The 25,312-nt window shown below is 42.8% G+C and overlaps 1 protein-coding gene across 1 annotated transcript; it reads left to right on the plus strand.

Moving 5' to 3' along the window:
• Positions 1 to 8,208: 8,208 nt before the first annotated feature.
• Positions 8,209 to 15,957, plus strand: LOC308662964 (vomeronasal type-2 receptor 26-like; the record flags this gene model as incomplete). Its single annotated transcript, XM_081319109.1, has 5 exons — positions 8,209 to 8,322; positions 9,247 to 9,309; positions 11,567 to 11,797; positions 13,847 to 13,973; positions 15,047 to 15,957. 5 exons carry the CDS (start codon positions 8,209 to 8,211, stop codon positions 15,955 to 15,957), a joined length of 1,446 nt encoding a protein of 481 aa, XP_081175235.1.
• Positions 15,958 to 25,312: the final 9,355 nt, after the last annotated feature.

Below are 25,312 nucleotides of genomic sequence, written 5' to 3' on the forward strand. Positions count from 1 at the left end.
CATGCATTCCCCTTTTATACAGTTCAGGGCGTGGCTTCTCTCTGCCTCCTTCCGAGGTGCCCCATTGCCTTCCTCTGTTTACTCCTGATTGACTGCCTCCTGCATCGGGCATCCTTGAACAGGGCCAGCTGTGGGTCATCTTCATCCACACTGTCAGGCTCACACAGCTGGGTCTGCGTCGTGACCAGGTGGGAGGGACCTGGCTGAGGGCTCAGCAAGCTCTTCAACACCCCCCTCCTCCTCCTCTGAGTCGTCCGACCCAACTGCCGAACCCACAGGCTGACCCTGAATCACAACAAGTCTCAAGCCCCAGGAGGGGCCGTGAGGGGTATCACAAGCTCATTGGGGGGGGGGAAGGAAAAGAAGATGGAAGGCCACAACAGAGAGAGAGAGAGAAGGGGGAAAATAAGGAGGGGCGATTGTGAGGTTGGTGCTCAGGGCTACGACGCAAGTGGTCTGAAACACCTACCTGCCAAGGGAGTGGATGGCTCTGTCCCCTTCAGGCTCGCACTAACTTGTGTAAGAAAAGGGGGGGAAAGGCGACACAGATCCCCCACGAGAAGAAGTCAATCCAGTTGCTGCACAATGAGTCCCTGGTGAGGGCGGGGCCTTCCTCTGCACCTGCGCTCTTCATGCGCCCTCGGTAATGTTCCTGCAGGCCGCCGCCAAGTAGCATGTTTTCTACAAGCAAGTGAGCTGAGAAGTGGGAGGGGAAGCAGAGGGGAGGAAGGCAACGCCGCATACCACCAGCCAGGTGCTCGCATACCACCAGTGGTATGTGTACCACCAGTTGAAAAGCCCTGATATAGACAACACATTTAAGGGACACCAGATGGGCAATGCTGCATTAGGTCAGGCACCTCTACATAAAATAAGCAATGCAATGGAAGAAAGGGGAAAATTTTGTCAAGAATGGCTACAGTTCTTCTCATTTTTAAGATCTATCTAGACTGGATCTAGCATTTGCATTTGGCTCCTAAGGCAAAAGAACACCACGGGGAGTAACAACAGCTATTATTTATGGCAAAGTTGTGCTAAATACATGAAAACATTCTTCTTAATCTGATCCCAAAAGGAAGGAATCTGGATATCTTATTGGCATCCCCCCCCCCCAGATTCTGGTAAATATGAATGAAGTTCTTTCCATCACCAGATATAATTCCAGTTTTCTTCCATTTTTCTGGGACTGTTTACCTGGATGTAGAATGGCTTCTTAGCAAAGTTGTCCAGTCCATATTCATCCTCCTAGGACAAGCCCGTCCTACTCATGCCAGCTGAGAGGGATGACTTTGGATGTCATCAGTCAAAGAACTCCATCTATTGGGATCCAGAAGAACAGCTTTATTTGTTGCAGGGCTCAGTCTTTGGAACAACTTGCTCTCTAAGGTGTCCCCACCCTCCTATCCTTTCACAAGAGCCTAAAGACCTGGCTCTCTGGTTGGCCTGGGGTCCAAATGCAGAAGTTCCATGCTGGACGTCACTGCTGGATTGATGGCAGACTCCACTTTCCCCCCCCTCCACCTGGTTCTCTGCTTTTTACTTGTCCATCTTTTTTGGTAATCATATTGATGTATTCTCATTGTATTCTTTGTCATTGTTTTATTGTTCTGTTATCTTATTTCTGTTCTGCTTGCACTCTTTTCATTTCTTCCCTTTTATTATTTTAAGCCACCTAGAGTAGCCTCATGGTGAGATAGGCAGCAAATAAACTTAACAAATAAATAAATATTTGAACCTTTTGAGGATTTCATTGAAAGGAAAGACACAAGTGCAGAACTATTTAGATGTCCATCTCACCAAAGACCACTAATCCCTGTCTGAAGACCATTGGAAACACCAATTGGTAACCAAAGCAACCAAATCTGGAGATCCTTAACATCTCATTTATACCCAGAACAGCAGCCAAGCCTCACTGGCTGTCCAGGCAGTCTAAAAGGCAAGATTTTGCTGGTAGAATGTAATTAAAGTTTTACACTTTGCACCATTGGTATGATTGCCATCTTGCCTTTTGGCCAGTTTTGACCAATGCCCAATGCCCCCTCAAGGAGAAGTTAAAGCTCCAAATTAAACTGCAGGGGGTCCCATGCTCCATGGAGCTAAACACTGCGTCAGCCCTATCAATCATCTCATACAAGACTTTTAATTATATTTGCAGACAAGGCAAGGGGCAAGGGCCACTCAAGCTATCAAGCGTCATACTAACAGACTTCCAAAATTGCCATGTTTCTGTAAGGGGAGAAGCCACCATTAGGGTTAAGTTCAAGGAATTTGAGGATCCCCTCAGCATTGTGGTCATAGATGGACAGCGCATCAGCCTCATTGGACTGGACTGGTACAAAGCCCTGTGCATCCATGTGATGGGCATCCATCACACACAAAGAGCTGACCTAGCAGCAGTATGCCAACAATACACTGATGTTTTCAGCACAAAGTTGGGACAATACAGAGCGGCACCCATTTCACTCAACCTTGACCCAGCAGTCACTCCAATCCGAGTGAAACCACGCAGAGTAGCTTTCGCACTAAAGCCAAAGATTGGCGCGGAACCTGACAAACTAGTACAGCAGGGAGTGCTCCAACCCATAGACAGTCGCTTGTGGGAGACTTCTATAGTGACCCCAGTAAAGCCAAATGGGGAAGTTCCTATCTGTGCAGACTACAAATGCACAATAAATAAGGCACTATAGCAACATGCTTACACAGGCCTGGTGGTAAGCCACATAATCACCTCACTTCAAGGAGGCTGAATTTTTGCCAAATTAGACCACACACAGGCATAACAGCAAATTCCAATTGACAACACCACTGCTGAGGCACAAACAATCATCACACACAGAGAGGCATTTTGAGTGCGCCGCCTGCAGTATGGGGTAAGCGTAGCTCCCAGGTTGTTCCAAAGCATCATGGAACAGACACTTAAAAACATACCCAGTGTCTGCCTGTACTTTGACGATGTCCTGATCACAGGGGAATCAGCGGCAGTCCTAGCAGAACGTCTCCAGACAGTATTCCAACGTTTCCATGAGGCAGGCTTAAAACTAAAAAAGGACAAGTGCCAAATTGACGTGGAATCCATAGAGTTCCTGGGGTTCCAAATAGATGCTAATGGAATCCACCCATCAGAGGCCAAGTTAAAACCAATTCAACAAGCCCCCAGACCAAATCCAAGGGGGAACTGCAAGCATTCCCGGGTCTGCTTAACTTCTACCACTCATTCTTGCCACACAAGGGTGCCCTGGCAGAGCCACTTCACCATCTATTGGGCATAAAAGCGCCCTGGGTCTGGTCGAGCACCCACGATACGGTATGCAAGACGGTCAGGTCACTGCTATCTTCAAACTCAATGCTGGCTCACTTCAATGAAAAACTGCCAGTAATGCTAGCCTGTGATGGTTCGCCATATGGCATTGGGGCAGTGCTAAGCCATCAAATGCCAGACAGTCACGAGGCTCCCATTATATACTACTCAAGAACTTTATCATCAGCAGAAAGGAACTATGCACAAATTGATAAAGAAGCCCTCGCCATTGTTGCAGGTGTCAAGAAGTTCCATGACTTCTTATATGGGCGACCTTTTACCATCTTCACAGACCACAAGCCGCTGGTTGGCCTTTTTATGGCTGGCAAACAGACCCCACAGATCCTGTCACCGCGGATTCTGCGATGGTCAATCTTTATGGCTGCCTACTCGTACAGGTTAGTTCACGAGCCAGGGAAGGAAATGGGGCATGCTGACGCACTCAGCTGACTGCCTCTGCCACAGATGGATCCAGACCCAGCTCTGGCAGCACATATCCTGGCAATCCAGGACCTACCAGAAACACCCCTACATGCAGGGAATGTGGCTGCTGAAACTGCCACAGACAAAATGCTCAGCCATGTTCTCAACTGGGCGTTGAGGGGATGGCCAGAAACCCATCCAGGCCCAGAGTTCAAGCACTATGTGTGCAGGAAAGATGAAATATCAGCCCACAAGGGTTGTGTACTATGGGGGAGCAGGATTGTCATTCCACCCAGTCTGCAAGCCAGGGTGCTAGATTCCCTTCATGATGGGTACCCCGGTATCGTAAGGATGAAGGCTCTAGCCAGGAGCTACTTGTGTTGGGCAAGCCTGGACAAAGACATAGAAAACCAAGTAAGGGGCTGTCAGGTCTGCCAAGAGACCCGTCCAGAGATGCCCCAAGCACCTGTGCACTTCTGGGAGATCACACATGCCCCTTGGTCTCACGTGCATATTGACTTTGTGGGCCCATTCCAGGGACAGGTATTCCTCATTGTGGTGGACAGCTATTCCAAGTGGTTGGAAGTGGTACCTGTCCCATCGATGACAACTGCCAGGGTCATCGAGGAGCTACGCCAGCTCTTTGCCACACATGGTCTGCCAGACATCATCATGTCTGACAATGGGGCACAATTCACGCTGGCTGAATTCCAATCATTCCTAAATGCCAACATGATATGGCATGCAACTTCTGCCCCTTTCTACCCCGCTTCCAACAGTCAGGCTGAACAAATGGTGAGGTCCACCAAGGAATTGCTCAAGTGATGGAATCACCACCTGGCAGGTTTCCTCCTGTGCCAACACATGAATCCTAGCACTGCAACAGTTCGCAGCCCTGCAGAACTAAGGTGGGCCCCCCCAGCTCACAACAAAGCTCGATCAACTCCACCCAGACAGGATGGCAGCTGAAACAACTAAACCAAAGCCTCCCATAAATTTACAGCTGGGTGAACTGGTATGGACCAGAAACTATGGGCCGGGAGCTGCCTGGGTGGCCACTAGAGTAACTAAGGTATCGGGGCCACTATCCTATGAGGTGGCTCTGGAAAATGGCTATGTGAGGGGATGGCCAGTTCATGGTGTTTTGAATTAAACAGAAAATTTGAAAGAATTGCCTATTCCATAAGGGAAGAAAGAGGACCAATTCATTTCCAGCAGGAAACTCTGATACTCTTTTCTATCAATAAAGAATTTTTGGCCCACTAAAAGTCTACTCAATTTATTTCCTGATTTCTTTCAAAGATATGTCTCTCAAATTCTGTTACTCTGTTAAAAATACATTTATTGAGGAAAGGGAATAATAACTTACCTGAATTGAATTGTTTTGATAAGTCTTAAATTAGAATTATGCCCATGAGTCATACAGAGTTTTTTTCCTCTTAGGAATACCAGTAAATCCCTCATACACACATATTTGACAATACTTATTAACAATTTGTTTAAAAATCTAAACATTTGGTCCACAAGGATCTCAAGGACTATGGAGAGCATAGGGTAAGATTCCTGTAGGCAGGACTGTGCAAGTCTGAATGTAATGTTACTCATTTTAGTGTAATGTGCCAGACTTCATTTTATCTTTATCTTTATAAAGTCAGTGGCTCTGGACTCTTTGGCAAGAGTCCTTAAACAGCTCTGAGACCAAAGACTGTGGTACCTGTCTCAGAGAACTATAGGAGATCTCCATCATGACCTGTGAAAATCTGCTACTGCTTCTCCTGGTGTCCCATTTTCCCTGTGGCACAATGATGACCAAATGCCCATTGAGTGTGCAGAGAGAGGAAAAACACAGATTTAATTACTACAAGCCAGGAGACTTCCTGATTGGTGCTATCATATCTACAACTAGCACTGTGTTTGAATCATACATTTTCTTTAAACCTCCAAACAATAGATTTAAAAGGTAATTCCTGATATATATGTAAGCCTAGTGATTAATTTTATTTTTTCCTGTTTTTCTTAAATATCAATGGTTCCCATTTCCTGGTACCTGCTCTCTGTCACATTTTCCCATCTTCATTTCCTTTAAGGAAAAGACTTAAATTGGGAATGGGGGTGGATCTTTGTAAAATAACTCTCTGTGATGTCAGGGAGAACTACTGGATCACCTCTTAGCTGAGGTCAAAGTGAAGTTCTTTCCCATTTTATTTTCCCATTCTCTTCAATGTCCTTGATGATGCACCTGTCTTTCTACTTGTCTGTCTCTCTGTCCGTCCATCCATCATCTATCTATCATCTATCTATCTATCTATCTATCTATCTATCTATCTATCTATCTATCTATCTATCTATCTATCTATCTATCTATCTATCTCTACACTATCACTATCTTTTCCTGTTTTTCTTAAATGTCAGTGGTTTCCATTACCTGGTACCTGGTCTCTGTCACATTTCCTTTAAGGGAAAGACTTAAATTGGGAATGGGGGTGGCTCTTTGTAAAATAACTCTCTGTGATGCCAGGAAGAAGTACTGGATCTTCTCTTAGCTGAGGTCAAAGTGCAGTTCTTTCCCATTTTATTTTCCCATTCTCTTCAACGTCCTTGATGATGCCCCTGTCTTTCTACCTGTCTGTCTGTCCATCCATCCATCCCTCTCTCTCTCTCTCTCTCTCTCTCTCTCTCTCTCTCTCTCTCTCTCTCTCTCTCTCTCTCTCTCTCTCTCTCTCTCTCTCTCTCTCTCTCTCCAGTATCACTATCTCTCTCTCCCTTTCATCTCTCATCTTTTGCTTCCTGGACAAGAAGCCACAACCCTCACCTGTTGGCTTTCAGCTTTCTTTCATAAAACGGCTTGTGGGCAACTTGATGTCTCAAAAAGAACTGAGGCTAGTATTTTGCTTTGTGTGGCGGCAACACCATCTTCCTGCTTACCTTTTATTTAAATTAATGAAATCCTTAAAAAAAAAGAAGCAGCAGCCAAGGACCATGGCAGGAGTAACAACAGGTGGCCCTGGGTGTGTTTGATTTAAAGGCTGTGAAACCACCTTCCATCTGATTTAAAAGGGAAATGAATGTAGTAGGGGCCATTTCAGCTGTTTCAAAAAAAAACACCCATTTCTGACACGTGGTTGCTATTAATATGTGTCTTGATATTGAAATTGTTGCTGATTTGATGAGGTGAAAATAATACCTTATTTTAGGTATTTCATTCTATTACTGAACCAGCATAATTTAACAATAAAATTAAAACTTACAATCCTCCCATATGAAACAATTAATTCCTATATACAATGAGAAAAAGTATTTAAAACATTAATATTAATAGTACCTAATTATAGGTCCATTGCAAGGTATTATGATTAATATTGGTTGTGGCTAATATGAGTACAAAAATCTTTTTATGCTATAATTTTTAATATTGACATATATGTTATTAGCTATTTTTGAAAATTATGGAAATAGATTGTTTTAAGCAATATACTGTCTGAAAAGTATGTATAACAATATAACAATAAAATAAATTATTTTATGGCAGAGGAATGTGAGGCTTTAACATCTAACAATAGAACAGTGCAGGGGGAGGCTTTGTCATGGCTAACAAATTTTTGTTTTTTTAATTGTGCAAGCTGAGAGACAAAATTGACAAACATTATTTTATTTATTTATTTTATTATTTAAATTATACCGCCCTATTCCCGTAGCTACTGTGGGAGAACAATCTGAAAGAAATAAAACTAAATTAAAGATGTAAAAGTCATCAGAACAGACTCGTAGTTACCAAGAAAAAATCATAGAGATATTCTTAACAGTTAGAAATTGAAGAAATCCTAGAAGAAACTCTTAAGAAAAAGAAAGAAGACTGTATTTTCATAGGAATGTGGTTTTCTAATGTGAATTTTAAATAAAATCATCTAATTGCTCAGACATTTGATCCATGATTACAATGACATAGTTTTTGCTGTAGGAATGCTCCTCTAAGTCAATTAGGGAAAATAAAAGTTGGGATCAGGTAGAGAATTTCTGATTGGGATCACTTTGACCCTGAAGAAAAACATGGAAGACAAGGTCCCTCTTGTGTCAATGAAGTGTCAGTGAAGCTGTTCTTCTAATATTACCGTAAGATCCAAGGGAAGTCCATCACTGTAAATGAATGATACATGTATCTGACATGATTTTCATTGAACAATGAACTTCTGACAATATTGCCTGCATTACATATGGACAGTGAGCTGCTGATGTGATCCTGTCCTATTTTCTCCTTCTAGAAGACAACCAGATTATTATATACATAAGGGGATAATGCATTCAACATTGATTTCAGATTGTAGATTTCTGAAGTTTCCACACAATAGACTCATGAGACAGCAGTACAAATGATTTGTTATAAATGTTTTTTATAGGAACAGCTTCAGAAATGTGATCTGTTTTTTTATGAATTTAACATGAAAAATCAAAAATCAAAATGAAATTTCTTCACTTTCAGTATATCCAGTATGAGCTTCTGGCATGTCCTGCCCTTCTTCTTTGCCATTCATGAGATCAACCAGAATCCAAAGCTGTTACCAAACATCACCCTGGGCTACAGCATCTATGAGAACTTTTTCAATGTAAGAATAACTTGCGATGTCATGATGGACTTGCTTTCTGCAGGGCAGGAGAATGTCCCAAACTATAGTTGTGGAAAACAAAATAATCTGTTGCCTTTACTCGAAGGGACTGATTCTCATCTCTTTAGTCAAATTTCCACCATGCTGGGCATCTACAAAATCCCACAGGTATAAATGAATACTTTGCAAAGTCTCCTAATAGTCTAAAAATATGAGATAAGAAATAAAATTAGTGAGGCAATGGCGTTTAAAGAACCCCTGAAATGGTATCAGGCATTCATATAACTATTTCTTCATTCTGATGTCATTTTTGCAGCTGAACAAATCCTTATCCATAGTTCAACTGAAATAATCTCAACCATCCAGCACATTAAATTTTCAGTCTCTTGGCCAATTCTTCATCTGCCTCTTCTCCCTGTCTGTCAGTCATTGCAGTCAGACGACCAGGGAGAGGCAAACATCTTATCAATCTTAATTGAAACAAATCAAAAGAAAATGTCAAGGACTGTATTGGAAGAAAAAAAAAAGAAAAATATTACATGTTTCCCTATTTATTCTTAAATACATTTTTTAAACCACCCAACTTTTTTCTCTCTGCTGAGTTCACATGTCATCCCATCATTCCCAGGGCATTATTGAGACATATATAACTGAGCTGTATATTAGTGTTTTGTTCTTTGCTCTTGTACTGCTCATGATGTGAAAAAAAATGGTCACATTTCACCTTCCGTAATTCTGGCAGAAAGATGTGGTGACTGGAATTTACAGGTAAGTGATACCAGACATTGAGATGACATTTCATGGTAGAAACCCAAGAAGAGATGAAAGGAAGTTCTCTTCCATGGAGGAACAGCTCTGATATGTAAGCACTATTTTTTTTCCCTTAAAAGCAAAGCAATCAACCATCTTTTCGTTTCATCTTAGATCAACTATGGGGTCATCAGCCACATTCCAGAGCAGAAACACCATTTCCCTTTTTTCTACCGGGTGAGTCCAAAACAAGAACCTCCTCACTTGGCAATTGTCAAGTTGCTCCTGCATTTCCGATGGACGTGGATCGGCATCGTTGCTCCAGACAATGAAAGCGGAGAAAAATTCAGAAGAACCTTTGTGTCAGAAGCCTTAAGGAAAGGTGTCTGCGTTGCCTTCTCAGAAAGCTTACCCATAGTTATTAAAGCAGTGGGGAAAAAGAACATATATGAATATTTTATTGACACTAAAGTGAAAAGTATTGTTTGTCAGCTGGACTTTCAGGCCACATTAATACTAGCAGTAGTAATACGAGAAATTGACAATAGTGAAATCCTGTTTGGGGGAAAAGTATGGATTGCCACAGCTTTGTCAGGTATAAGCGTGAGATTTTTTTATCGATTGCTTAATCTCCAGCATAACCATCTTTTATTATCCTTCTCAACTCAGACAAAAAAAAGGACACAGTATTATGATTTTAATTCACATTACTCTGCAACTACGCAGTTTGGGGAGGCAGCATTTCAGTGTTCTTATTCAAGTCCTTTGTTGTCTAAGAAAATTTGGAATAGATGCCTGGCAAAAGAGACCTGGGAAATCCCACCCCAGGATCTGGTTGAAAGAATCTTGTCTGAGGATGGCTCCAGTATTTCCACAACAATCCAGGTTGTGGCCTGGATCCTCAGTGCTGCCTTTTCCTCCCAAACGAGTAAGAGGAAGCTGCATGTTGGGAATTTTAAGACAATCCAGATTGTACAGCCGTGGCAGGTAAGACTTCTACTACAAAATTCCTCTAATGGTTTCTTTTCAATTCTTAAATGTTAAGTTAAAGATAAGCAGGAATGGATGTGATGGGGGAATTCAATAACAAGTGTTAGTTTCTAATACTTCTTCTGACCAGCTCTGGAAGCTTAGAGAGAAAGAGACAGATTCTGCTGTTGAATCTTTTTTTTAAAATCCCATTTATATCCCACCCTTCTCCGAAGACTCAGGGCGGCTTACAATCTAAGCACAAATCAATGTGCTTAGCAATAGCCTTCATTCTATGTATATGCCTGCTTATTAGGGCTTTCGCCCCCCCCCCCCAGCGGCATTATTACAAAGTCAGCTTCTTGCCCCCAACAATCTGGGTCCTCATTTTACCTACCTCGGAAGGATGGCTTGAGCCTGGTGGGACTTGAACCTGCATTAATTGCAGGCAGCTGGTGTTACTTAAGGAGGCATTAGCCCACTGCTCCACCAAGGCTCATCTTCTTGACTAAACCAGGTGTGCTGGTTCAAGATGCTTGTAAGAATACATATTGTCTAAAGACGGACAGGAAGCTTTCATATATTTGCAAAATAAATAAGTAACTATAATATTCTGTCTTAAATTTCCTACATTGGTCTGATGTATTTCCTGTCCTGCCACGTCTTTCTTCTTCTCAGCATTTTCAGAAAACAAGCACTCAGTTGACTTGCTTCTCACTACCACTTCCTGGTCACATAACCTGGAAATTTTCTTCTGCATTTGCTGGCTCCCAGGATCCTTTTATCTCTCTTTCTCCTCTGAATATTAAATCTTAGAATCTGGAGCCCTGTCATTTCTCCCAGTCTTTTCACTTTCCACCACCACCTGCTGGTTACATAAAATACTAGAGAAGATAAAAAGATTGCAGAACTCCAAAAGGCCATACAATATTATTTATTACTTATTTATTAAATGTATATGCACCCACCTTACTGATAGAGCCACTCTTGGTGTCTTACAAACAGTAAAAAGATAAACAGAAAAACAATTAAAATTTTCAAAACTATTTTAAAAAAAGAAGAACAAAGGAGATGGACAGCAAAGGGATATCTTCTTACCCCAGTAAACACCTCCAGTAGTGAGTGCACCCTTTGAGGATCCAGGCAAATTAAACAAAACTGAGTTTGATGCCCTTCCAGAAGTCCAAAGGGGTGGGAGATCAACATAAGAGGTGGGGAAACAACCCTAGAAATAGGGTGAGGTTGCTGCAGTTAAAACATGTTTCTGATCTGAGATTAGAAATTTCGTAAAACAGAGTAGATGAAAATAATGAACAGAAAAGCTTTATGTATATGTGTTTATGTATGAGAGAGAAAGAATGGGAGAAGGATTTGATTTAGAGATGGAGGGAAGAAAGGAGTGAGAAAGAGAATAATCTTCCTGTCACATTTGCAGAGAGAGGCATTGAGTTGAATATCCCACTTCTGACTTACGGTTCAAAAGAGAATGTATACATGGCAAGGGTGATTCTCTATGTCTTTTCAGCTCCATCCTTTTCTAAGAAACTTCAAGATTTACAATTTTTCTGTGGATGATGTTTATTTGGATGAGGCTGGAATTCCTGTTGCTGATTTTGATATTATGGACTGGGCAGTATTTCCTAACAAGTCTTCTGCTGGAGTGAAAATAGGGGATATTGAAAAAGAAAAAGTCTCTTCAGATATCAAGTTCTCTATCGATGAGAGTGTCATCATATGGCCAACATCCTTTAACTGGGTAACCAAGTCTGCCAGTTTGTGGGTATTGTAATTCATCCATTCGTACATAGCCATCTGCTTTTGTGGTTAACCAATCTTCTTACTCTGATGGAGGCTCTATGCTAATGAAAAGATGGGTTGAAGAAGACACTACTCTTTCTCCTGGATCTCTCCTGGATTTCTATCTATGGAAATGCCAGCATTGTTCTAGGGTAGGATGGAAAGCATGTTGGTAGTCCAATGATGTTTGTTCCCTGTAAGGAAGCTAAGGAACCACCCAAAACCCTTAGACCCTGAATGATTTACTTCAGGGCATCTAACTCAGGGCAGTCCTTGATGCTCTGTGAGCATTGTTGCTTACAGACATTTAATTAGAATCAGAATCAGAATAACAGAATTGGAAAGGACCTTGTAGGTCAGCTAAACCCCCCACCCACCCAAGCAGGAGACCCTACACCATTTCTGACAGATGGCAATCCAGTATCTTCTTGAAGGTTTCCAGTGATGAAACTCCCACAACATCTGAAGGCAATCTGTTCCATTGGTTGATTGTTCTCACTGTCAGAAAATATCTCATTATCTCTAGATTGAATCTCTCCTTGATCATCTGTTATTCCTTGTCTGAGTTTCAGGTGCTTTTGGAAAACAGGCTGATCCCCTCATCTCTGTGAGAGCCCCTCAAATATTAGAACACTGTTATCATGTCTCCCTTGGTCCTTCTCTTCACTAGATTAACCATGCCCAGTCCCTGTAGCCATTCTTCATATGTTTTAGCCTCCAGCCCCCTAATCATCTTTGTTGCTGTTCTCTGCACGTTTTCTAGAGTCTCAACTTGTTTTTTTATAGTGTGGAGACCAAAACTGGATACGGTATTCTAGGTGTGGTGTTACTGAGGCTCTATGGAGTGGTATTAGTACCTCATGCGATCTTGATTGAATCTGTATACCATCCCAGTCAAATAGTTGTCCAGTCTATCTTTTGAAACCTCCAGTGATAGAGCACCCACAACTACATGAGGCAAGCTAGTTCATTGATTAATTGTTTTCACTGTCAGAAATTTCTCCTTACTTCTAAGCTGGACCTCTCTTTAACAATCTTCCACCCATTACTTTTTCTCTGGTGCTTTGGAGAATAAATCTAATTCCTTCTTCTTTGTGATAGACCCTCAAATATTGGGGGTCATTGTCCCTCCTTATCCTTCTCTTTGTGAGGCAGATCTAGTTCCCTTAACTGTTCATCGTATAATTTAGCCTCCAGACTCTTTGTCATGTTTTCTAGTCTTCTATGCACAATTTCTAGTATTCCAATTTGCCCCCCAAGGCCATGGCCCCACTACTAGGCCATGGCCTATTCAGAATTGGGTCAGGCAAGTGGCTGGAGCACATGACAGCTCACTGCTTAAACAAGTCGAGCTCCACACATGTTTGCTGGCCTCCACTTGTGCAAGGGCTTCATGCATGCGCACACATGTATCAGCCTGCCACACATGCAGTCCAGTTCCCCTCTCTGCCCCCTCCAGCCAGGCCACTGAGCCGCAAAGGTTGGGGGCTGCTGGACTAGCACACCCAGATCTTTCTCATGGTTACTTTTGTGAGCAAGGTACCAATTATTTTGTACCTATCTATTTGCATTTTTCCTACCTAAATCTAATTCAAAACAAAATTGATGGGATAGGAAATAAATAAATAAATAAATAAATAAATAAATAAATAAATAAACCTTTATTGTCAAAGTACAACATGTGTACATTGAGATTAACTGAGCCTCCCCCCGTGCTCTCTCCCCCCAACACACAATGACAACAAACCCTCCATCCTACCACACCGGCAAAATACCCCAAACATACAGAAAGCTAAAGATGTTTGGACAGGAGAGTCATCAGTCTTTACTGAATATTGAAAGGATTCTGGGATATGCTGCTGAAATCACCCAAACAAAAATAATTTTATTATATTTGGAAAAAATCTTGAAAGTATCTTCTGAGTTCATGAACCTATCTTGACACTCACTTCCATTTATAGAAAGAGTTCCCTAATGCATATATTTCCATAATTTTCTTTCTGTTTAGAAGACCCCTTTTTCTAGATGTACTAAAAATTGCCTCCCAGGATATACCAAGCTCACAAGAGAAGGAGAACCTCTGTGCTGCTATGACTGCTCTCCATGTATGGAAGGAACAATCTCCACACAGGAAGGTAGGTGGCTCAAGGACAAAAAAGGAGCATCAGCCTTTTATTCTAGGGACAAATGTAGTAATCAAGATTTAATTTCCTATGCCAGTGTGCTGCATCCACACTCAGGAAAAGAATCAAGACACAGCAGTGTTCAATATTGAATAAAAGTAGCATTTTACCATAGTGGATGTTTTCGGAAATTGCTGAAACAGTAAAAAGTAATATTGACAAAGATGGAGAAATCTTGAGAGATGACAGAAATAGGTATACAAAGCCAAGATCAACTATTAGGAGGCATATATAGTTTTTTTGAAATAGGACATGGAGATGGAATAAATAAATAACTGTAGGATAGAATGGATACAAAATATCAAATAAATAATTGCAGTACAAAAAAAACAGCTTTGGAAAAGAAAAGTCCAGAAAATTCACTCCAGGTTATAGTATAAGGGAAAATGTTTTACAGACAGTATACAATTATATCAACAATTGATAAAACAAACAAATCATAGAAAAATAGATGTAGGAAATCCCATAACAAAAAGGAATATTTTATCATTTGTGGTAGTGATTCAAACAAACTCAAAATTCAGAGAACAAAATGCATCACAATATTCAGAAAAAAAACCTAAACATAAACATTTACCTGAAATCCCAAATGTTCTTTTGAGGTATAATTCTACAAATGTTCTTTTGAGGTATAATTTTCCAGAACTGGAAAGACACATTTTTTTCAGTGATGTCACATTGAGAGGTAAGATTGGACAATCTGCTGCAATGGGAAAAGTCACAATATCTAAAGTATCTGTGATAGCAGTAGCAAGAATGGCTACCATAGATACCACACAAAGAATTTAGAACTTGGGGACATAACATGGTTTTTAGAAAAACAGTTGGCAAATAAAGAGAAAGGATGGTGGCAATGTTTTTCTATAAACATTTTCTACTTTGTTCATGCTTAGAAATTATTATTTTTTGTTATTCAATTGTCAATATCCAATGTAAAGCATGTTTTTCTTTATACTTCATTGTTCCAGTAATAAAAATATTTTTCTTTTGAAAAAGAGAGAGAAATATCAATTCATGTTTTCCAGATGTGGCCCAATGTGAAAAGTGTCCAGATGAACAGCATTCCAACCAGAAGCGAGATCAGTGTGTCCCCAAAGTTGAGACTTTCCTGTCCTACAAAGAAATGTTAGGTCTCATTCTGGCTATCATTGCCTTCTTTTTGTCTCTAAACACTGCCTTAGTTCTAGGAATCTTCATTAAATATCGAGAAACCCCCATAGTCAAAGCTAACAATCGGGATCTCACTTACATTCTCCTGGTCTCTCTGCTGCTTTCCTTCTTGACCTCTCTTCTATTCATTGGTCGGCCCAAGAAAGTGACTTGTCTTCTTCGACAAATCACCTTCAGTGTGGTTTTCTCAGTTGCTGTCTCTTCCTTGCTGGCCAAGACTATCATGGTGGTGGTGGCATTTTTGGCCACAAAGCCAGGCAGCAGGATGAGGAAATGGTTGGGGAAAAGTCTGGCCAACTCCATTGTCTTGTCCTGCTCTGCAGTTCAGATGGGCATCTGCCTTATATGGCTGGGAAACTCTCCCCCATTTCCACATTCTGACCTGTATTCTAAACCAAGAGAGATCCTCCTGCAATGTAATGAAGGCTCAATGACCATGTTCTACACTGCCCTTGGTTACATGGGCTTTCTGGCTGCCATTTGCTTTTTGGTGGCTTTTCTGGCCCGCAAGCTTCCAGGGACTTTCAATGAAGCCAAGTGGATCACCTTCAGCATGCTGGTTTTTTGCAGCGTTTGGGTCTCCTTTATCCCCACCTATCTGAGCACTAAAGGGAAATACATGGTGGCTGTGCAAATCTTCTCTATCCTGGCTTCCAGCCTGGGTTTACTGGGCTGTATTTTTGTCCCCAAATGTTACATCATTATTTTGAGACCTGACATCAACACTAAGGAGAATCTAATGATGAAAAATAATGAGGGTTCTTGATTTTGAAAGTTATTTGTTACCCAAGGTATTGTTAAGATAAAATAGGATAGTTGGAAATAAAATCTTTATCTGTTCTAAGAAAGTTCTCTTTCTTTCACATGAAGTCTCAATTATGATTGATATAATAAACTATGTTAGAGATGCATAAGAGGTCCTTTTCTTTTGAATCATTACTTTCTTTTACCATAAACCATATATACAAAGAATCATAAAATTTCACTAACCATATATCTACTGATACCAATCAAGAGAGAGCATTATAAAAACACCTTTCCTTTATCTAATGTACTTAAGAAGATATGACTGTAAGGACCTGCCTCAGCTAATCCTCTCAGGAAAGCACAACTCTTCACACCATATGGTTAATGAAAAGAACTTTTACTGAGAAACAGTGGTTGCAATAAGGTCAGGTGGTATCTAATGATCCCACGCAAAGCACCAAGCTATTCTTCCCACTCCTAGATCCAACCATCCTGACCAGTCCACCGGTGGCCAGTACAGTGCTGCAAGGTTGTTTTGAGAGTACTGAGGTACCAGACAGATAACGGGTCATCCTCAGGGTGTCAGGGTGTCCTGATTCCAATAGATGAAACCCTTCAAAAAAATGTTGAGCCATTGTTTTCCTTAAAGAATCTTTTATTCAGGAAGCAAAGTATCAGCACTACATAGTTGAACCCAAAAACTAAATTCCCCTCCCCTGGATTCAAAGTAAAATTCCCACCCCCAGTAAACAGTCATAAAGCATATTTCCCAATTAGCTTGAAGCACAGGCTTTCTCCCCAGCTCTCCAGCCCACCAAAACATTATCAGCTCTGGACCCAGTTTGTCCTTGGGTTCCCACAGCAGAGTTATTATTATTATGACTAACTGAACTCTCATACCAATCATAGAGAAAATGGCTACATTTTCATCTGTTGTCAAAGCCCACTCTGGGCAATTGTCCCATGTGGCCCCTTTCTAGCATCCTTCATGACCACGGTGGTCCCCAAATGTCACCGGCCTCTTTCCAGACATGAGTGACCTCCTAAAATGATCCTTGCATTCTGTCCCCTTGAGCACATCTGCAGGCTGATTCCTTTGAATGGCCAGAGGGGGCACCAAAATATGCCAGGAAAAAGTATTAAAATTGAAGACGAAATCTCTTAAAGCGTGTTAAAATAAAATCTCGGTTTAAGACTAAACTCTTATGCTGACAAATAGGGACAAAGCGCCAAAACACGGCAGGGTAGGCAGCCGTGGATGATGCCTCAGTATCCTGAAAGAGCCACAGCAGTGATGGTTGCTGTCCATCTAAATTTCTCTATGGTATGTTATTTTTTTCTTGAAACTCTACATTAGTCCCAGTCTTGGGGTTGTTATGTGATTCATCTCCACTGAAAAGGAAGCTTTTCCTAAGTTTATAAAGACAAGGTCCAAAATAAATTTGGGAGGGGGAATACAGTTATCACAAGGTGCAATGGTTAGGGCAAAATTAGTTGTCAAGATTGGAAAAAGCATCAGGCATCAGATATTGGGGTTTGCTCCAAATTGTGGGGAGCAGTTAGGAGCTGGTGCCAATAGAACAGCATAACCATAGCTCTTAGTTGAAATATGGAATTTGTGGTACTCTCTGAGCTTGGTGGCTTGCTTGCAGACATTTCTTTGCAGGTAGTCCTCAACTTACAACACTTTTTTTAGTGACAATGACACTGAAAAAAGTGACTTATGATCATTTTCTCACTTATGACCATGGTCACATAATCAAAATTCAGATGCTTGGCAACTGACTCACATTTATGACACTTGCAAGGTCCTGGGGTCATGTGATCCCCTTTTGCAACCTTCTGAAAAGCAAAGTCAATGTGGAAGCCAGATTCACTTAATAATTGTGTTGCTAACTTAACAACTGCAGTGATTAACATACCGTATTTTCCGGCGTATAAGACGACTTTTTAACCCATGAAAATCTTCTCAAAGGTCAGGGGTCGTCTTATACGCCAGGTGCTGAAAATTTAGGGACAGGGCTGGCTGGAAAACCTGGAGCGGATCTCCCATTTAGTCTGCGCAGGGAAAGCGAGACCAATTGGAGAAGAAGCTGCAGTCTGTGATTTTTTACAGGCTGGGGTCTGGGCATCTTTCCTTCTAAAGTTCAAGAGCAGCTGTAGTATATCCCAACTTGAAAGGCAGGTGGGGAAGGCAGCAGCCAGAGCAGCGGCTTAGCTCTAAGGACACATTTGATTCAGGAACTGGGCGGGCTGGCTGGAAAACCTGGAGCGGATCTCCCATTTGGTCTTTTTTTTTTAATCCCATTTATATCCTGCCCTTCTCCGAAGACTCAGGGTGGCTTACAATTTAAAGCACAAATCAATGTGCTTAGCAATTGTTGTGTATGTAGATTAGCAGGGGAGTGGTTTTTCCACCGGCGGGAATTCTGTGACACTGGGTTGGGTGTTGATTCCAAGGCGGGAGATCCCTGTCCAGGGGTTGGCTAGCGTCCAGCGGCTGCTGGACATATATATAGCTACCAGGACCGGTCACCGGGGTTCGCTCCACATGTAATCAATAAACAATACTGTTACAATCTGTCTCGCTATAATGTCGTCGGTCCGAACTTAACAGTGGCGACGAAGGTGGGATGCGGCGGTGGAACAGCAGAGAACTAGGCGGAAGAAAGCAACGCGCGGAGCGGGAAATTTAAATCGCCGTCAGCCGAATCGGCAGCCAGCAACCGCGGCACAGAAACGAACATGGCACAAGTCGGCTCTCTGAAGGAATTTGACCCTAACTACCCGGAAGACTGGGAGGAATACGTCGGCCAGGTCGAGGGGTTCATGCTAGTGAATGGCATAACGGACGACCGAAAGAAGGCGGCAGCACTCCTTACAATCAGCGGCACACCAGTTTACCGGGTCGCCGTAGGGCTGTGTCAACCAGTACCAGTGGCTAGCGTGTCGTACGCAGACCTCCTTGCTAAACTAAAGGTACACTTCACCCCCAAGAGGTCGGAACTTTACTGGAGGCGAATTTTCGAGAAAAGAAATCAGAAGCCGGGCGAATCTATTACCCAATTCGTAGCTGCCGTGAGGGAAGCCGCTCTACGCTGCAAATATGACAATTTGGAAGTGCGGATCTGAGACAGAGTGGTCTTAGGGCTGCGAGACGAACAGTTGCAAAATAGAATTATCGCGAAGCCCACCGGGAACTTGCAGGAAGTCCTGGACGAACTACTCACATACGAGTCCACAGGGAAACGCGACCCCCCCCCCCACAATAGCAATGGCGCTGCGGCCGAAATTAACTTGGAAAGCCATGTGGACGGTGGGGAGGAGGACTACCCGTGGGAATCGGACATAGACGAAGTTACATGGAGAGTCGGAAAGATGCCGGCGAGGATCAACCGCCCAGATGGCACAGACCGTTCCAGAAGACAACAACCACCGTTTCAACAAAGACCCATGAGGGAGAGCCCAAACCGACCAAGAGACCCCGAGGCTAAGTGCGGTAGCTGCGGCGGCAGCCACCCCCGATCAACCTGCAGATTCCGCAACGCAAAATGCCGGAACTGCGGGAAAACCGGACACATCCAAACAATCTGCAGGAGCAGATTCCGCGACAATCAACTTCACGACATCGACGCGTGGGCCACAGGTAAGGTAACCCCCCACCATAGTGGCAAAGAGACCCACAAGTCACAGGCACAATTCTCCAACCACGGGAAGGGGGTGGGGGTCAACCACTTACTGAGCCCTAAATTACAAATTGAAGTCCTACTGCAAGGTATTCCCTGCAGAATGGAAGTGGACTCAGGGGCATCAGTATCCATCATCTCAGGTAGCACCCTGACACACATCGAAGCCAGAAGTGGGCAGAGAGTTCCCCTCAAACAAACACGGATACAATTAGCCGATTTCCAAAGATCGCCCATTAAAATAAAAGGGAAGGTCACCATCAACGTTAGCTACAAGGGATTCAAGGGGCCTTTAGAACTCCTGGTCACCGAGGGCCAGAGAACCAGTTTAGTTGGCCTCAACTGGTTCAAGGCCCTAGGTATTTGGGTGGGGGGAATTAACACCGTTCAACGCCGAACCCTCAAATCTGTCTGCGATAATTTCGCAGACATATTTGATGGCTCGCTAGGACAATACAAGGCCCCCCCATTAATTTTAACCTGGATCCAGCAGTAAAACCCATCAGGCTTAAGGCCCGAAGGGCACCCTTTGCACTTAAACAAAAAATCGAGGCCGAGTTAGAAAAACTAGTAGGCCAGGGCGTGGTGGAACCGGTAGAAGGGGGCCCCTGGGAGACACCAATCGTCACTCCCCTTAAACCTAACGGGGACGTGAGGATTTGTGCCGATTATAAGGCAACATTAAACCTAGCAATGAAAAAACATGCTTACCCGGTCCCGACGGTGAAGCAGGTCCTCGCGACGATCCAGGACGGCGCCATCTTTGCTAAACTTGATTTGGCGCAGGCGTACTTGCAACTCAGTTTCCCGGGAAGCTGCTGAAGCTCAAACGATTGTTACCCACAAGGGGGCGTTCCGAGTCCACAGATTGCAATTCGGAATTGCTGCAGCTCCTGGCATCTTCCAAGAAGTGATGGAGAGGACATTAAAGGGCATACCTGGAGTATGCCCTTACTTTGATGATGTCCTAGATTGCTGGAAAAACTGAAGAGATCCTAGCTGACAGACTTGAAAAGGTATTGGGGAAATTAGAGATGCAGGACTTAAATTAAAAAAAGAAAAGTGTTTCATTGGGGTAAAATCCACTGAATTTTTAGGCTACAGGATTGATTCTCAAGGCATACATCCTACTGAGGGAAAAATCAAAGCAATCAAATTAGCCCCTGAACCAAAAAATAAAGCAGAACTCCAAGCATTTTTAGGTCTCATAAATTTCTACCACACATTTTTGCCTCACAAAGCAGCCATAGCTGAACCCCTACACAGGCTACTAGACAAAAAGACCACATGGCAGTGGCAAGAAAAACACAAACAGAGTTTCCAAACACTGAAGGACATACTGTCCAGCAAATCCACAGTTACACATTTCATTGAAGGCAAACCAATTTACCTAGCTTGTGACGCATCACCTTACGGGGTGGGGGCAGTGATAAGCCACATGGATGACAACGGGGAGCAAAGGCCAATTGCATACTATTCCAGAACCCTGACCAAGGCAGAGAGGAATTATGCACAAATTGATAGGGAGGCATTGGCCATAGTGGCTGGGGTAAAGAAGTTCCACGATTACCTATACGGCAGGAACTTCACAATATTCACAGATCACAAACCACTATTAGGTCTATTCACAACTGACAAACAGACGCCCCAAATCATGTCACCGAGAATGCTCAGATGGTCAATTTTTTTAGCTGCATACACATTTTCCATCAAACATAGACCAGGGAAGGAAATGGGTCACGCGGACGCATTGAGCAGATTACCCCTACAAGACACAGGAACAGACCCAGCCCCAGCGGGTAACATTTTAACACTTCAGGAACTCCCAGAATGCCCTTTGACGGCTCGGGATATCGCCAAGACTACTAGCAAGGACCCAATACTCAGCAGAATAGCTGCATGGGTCCAAGCGGGATGGCCAAATGAAAACCCAGACCCCAAATTCGCACCATACTACAGAAGGAAGGATTAAATGTCATCACACCACGGGTGTTTACTGTGGGGAAACAAGGTAGTGGTGCCAGAGAAACAGAGGGATACAGTCATCATAGAATTACACGAGGGACACCCTGGAATTGTTTGCATGAAAGCTTTAGCCAGAAGTCATATATGGTGGCCAGGATTAGACAAGGCAATCGAAGACAAGGTAGCAGGGTGTTACCAGTGCCAGAAGTCAAGACCTGAACAGTCACACAAACCAGTACACAGGTGGGAGGTGGCTCACAACCCTTGGTCCCGCATACATATAGACTTTGCAGGGCCCTTCCAAGGCCAGACCTTCCTAGTAGTGGTAGATAGTTATTCCCGGTGGTTAGAGGTAGTGCCTGTAAAAAGCATGACATCTGCTAAGACAATACAGGTCTTGCGGGGACTCTTTGCCACTCACGGGTTACCGGATGTACTGGTGTCTGACAATGGCCCTCAATTCACATCTAATGAATTTCAGGATTTCCTCAAGGCCAACTGGATTAGACACGCAACTTTGGCTCCCTTCCATCCCTCCTCCAACGGATTGGCCGAGAGGAACGTCAGGACTACCAAGGAAACATTGAAGAGAATCATTATGGGTGACTGGCACCAGAGACTGGCTCAGTTCTTGTTGGCTCAACACACAACGCCGTGCACTGCAACTGGGAAAAGCCCAGCAGAGATGAGATGGGGCAGAAGGTTGACAACTAAATTAGACAGACTTCACCCAGACAGGTTGACCGCTGAAACGGAACAGGACTGCTCAACCAGATCACTGAACATTGGGGATTTAGTGTGGGCCAGGAACTATGGACAAGGGGAAAAGTGGACACAAGGGGTAGTCATTGACAAAGTGGGGCCACTATCTTACATCATAGAGGGGGAAGGGGAACGGCAGATCCGGAGGCATATAGATCAGCTAAGGAAAAGGTCCCCTGAGTTCACCCCGGTGGTGGCTGGCGGGGCTTATCAAACTCATAATAATGACAATAAACTTGACCGGCGGGTCAACTCACCAATAGTCGGGTCCCCAGGGTCACAACCAAGCGGAACCGAACCGCTACAGGGAATCACCGAGCCACAACCAACGGCTCCTATAATAGCACAACAACCAGGGGAACCACAGCCAGAAACAGTTCCTCAACAGGCCGTAAGGCCATCCCTGGAAATGGGCAACAGGCCGGACAGTTCACAAGGGAGATACCCTACCAGGACCCATAGACCACCAGCATATCTAAGGGACTATATACGATAATAGTTTTAACTGGGGGGGAAGGGGTGTTGTGTATGTAGATTAGCAGGGGAGTGGTTTTTCCACCGGCGGGAATTCCGTGACACTGGGTTGGGTGTTGATTCCAAGGCGGGAGATCCTTGCCCGGGGGTTGGCTAGCGTCCAGCGGCCGCTGGACATATATATAGCTACCAGGACCGGTCACCGGGGTTCGCTCCACATGTAATCAATAAACAATACAGTTACAATCTGTCTCGCTGTAATGTCGTCGGTCCGAACTTAACAGCAATCGCCTTCATTCTGTGTATATGCCTGTTTATTAGGGCTTTCACACAGACCCCCAAGCAGCATTATTACAAAGTCAGCTTATTGCCCCCAACAATCTGGGTCCTCATTTTACCTACCTTGGAAGGATGGAAAGCTGAGTCAACCTTGAGCCTGGTGGGATGCGAACCTGCACTAATTGCAGGCAGCTGGTGTTACTTAAGGCTCTGCGCAGGGAAAGCTTTAGAGTGAATTAGGAAAAGTGAAAAAGTGAATTAGGAAAATAGGGAACAGTTGCTGGAACAGTTGCTGGAATTGGGTATGTGTAGTTTAACGAAGAGAAGGGTGAGGGGTGACATGATAGCAGTGATCCAATATCTCAGGGGCTGCCACAAAGCAGAGAGAGCCAAGCTATTCTCCAAAGCACCTGAAAGCAGGACAAGAAGCAATGGATGGAAACTAGTCAAGGAGAGAAGCAACCTAGAACTAAGGAGAAACTTCCTGACAGTTAGAACAATTAACCAGTGGAACAACCTGCCTCCAGAAGTGGTGAATGCTCCAACACTGGAAGTTTTTAAGAGGAGACTGGACAGCCATTTGTCTGAAATGGTATAGGGTTTCCTGCCTTAGCAGGGGGTTGGACTAGATGACCTCCAAGGTCCCCTCCAACAAATTATTATTATTATTATTATTATTATTATTATTATTATTATTATTATTATTATTATTATTATTATTATTAGTTTAATCCACTTGCACTGTTTTATGTTTACATGTTTGATGACAAACAGCCTTATGTTTATAAGTGACAGTTTTCCTACTAAGCACCTGCATGTCATAAGCATTTGAATTAAAATTACCATATTAAAATCAAATCTGATGTTTTTTAATTTTTATTTGGTGTGCGTTGGAAGAGGGGTAGTCTTTTTTTTATTGAAAAGTTTTACAATACATTTTTTAACAAAGCAAAACCCCTCCCCACCCCCTCCCCTCTTCCCAATCCTCCCCAACACCTCCCTCCCTTTCCCCTCCCCCCTCCCCGACTTCCCAGAGCTCAATACAGGGTATAAAAATACAAACAATCATAGTCTACCTTATGCAAACAACAATAAACTATTAAATCTATCGCATTTTAACTCTTATAAACTAACTACAAGCAATATAAATATCACATCAATACTTATTCAAATGCTAGGTGAAACTTTTTAGTCCCATATTTATTCTGAATATAATCAATCCATCTTCTCCACTCCACAATATATCTCTGTTGCGACTGATCTTTCAAATACGCTGAAATCTTTGCCATTTCCGCCAGGTTGGAAACTTTTAAAGTCCATTCTTCTATAGTCGGCAGTTCTTCCTTCTTCCAGTATTGCCCTACTAAAAGTCTCGCTGCCGTAATTAAATTCAAGATCAACTTAGTGTCCACAACAGTAGTATCCGTAATAATGCCCAGTAAAAACAGTTGCGGACAAAACTTTATCCTTTTCTTAAATATCTTTTGCATATTCCACCAAATTTTAATCCAAAAAGCTTTAACCTTTTTACAGGTCCACCATACATGAAAATACGTTGCATCTTCACCACCACACCTCCAACATTTGGGCTGGCAGTTCGGATACATACTTGCTAATTTTTTAGGATCTAAATGCCACCTATAAAACATTTTATAAAAGTTCTCTCTTAAGTTTTGAGCTTGTGTAAATTTTACATTTCTCACCCAAATCTTTTCCCAGGTATCCATTGTAATAACTTCTTGATAATTCTGAGCCCACTTTATCATACAGTCTTTAACAAGTTCTGTCTCTGAGTCAATTTCTATCAATGCAAGATATATCCTTTTAATATGTGCTTGACCTTGATCTCTAATTTGCTTTACCAGATTTTCATCAGTCATTGAAAAACCCATTTTCTGGTCTTCTTTCCACCTGGCCAGTAATTGCCCATACTGAAACCAAGTTTGTACAATCTTTTCTTCTCTTAAAATATTATATGGCTTTAATTGCCATACATTCCTTTCTAAACTTAAGTTTTCTCTGCTGCTTTCGATGGGAAGCAAGGCCACTGCATGTGCTGAAGCACTTTCCACATTCAACGCATTTATATGGCTTCTCCTGTGTGAGTCCTTTTATAGGAAGTAAGGATGCTGATCCACCTGAAATTCTTCCTACACTCCAGGCACTTATAGGGCTTCTCCCAGATGTGGATCCTTTGATGGAACGTTA

This window comes from Vipera berus (assembly GCF_964194415.1).
Source record: "Vipera berus genome assembly, chromosome: 2".
NCBI classification, from domain to species: domain Eukaryota; kingdom Metazoa; phylum Chordata; class Lepidosauria; order Squamata; family Viperidae; genus Vipera; species Vipera berus.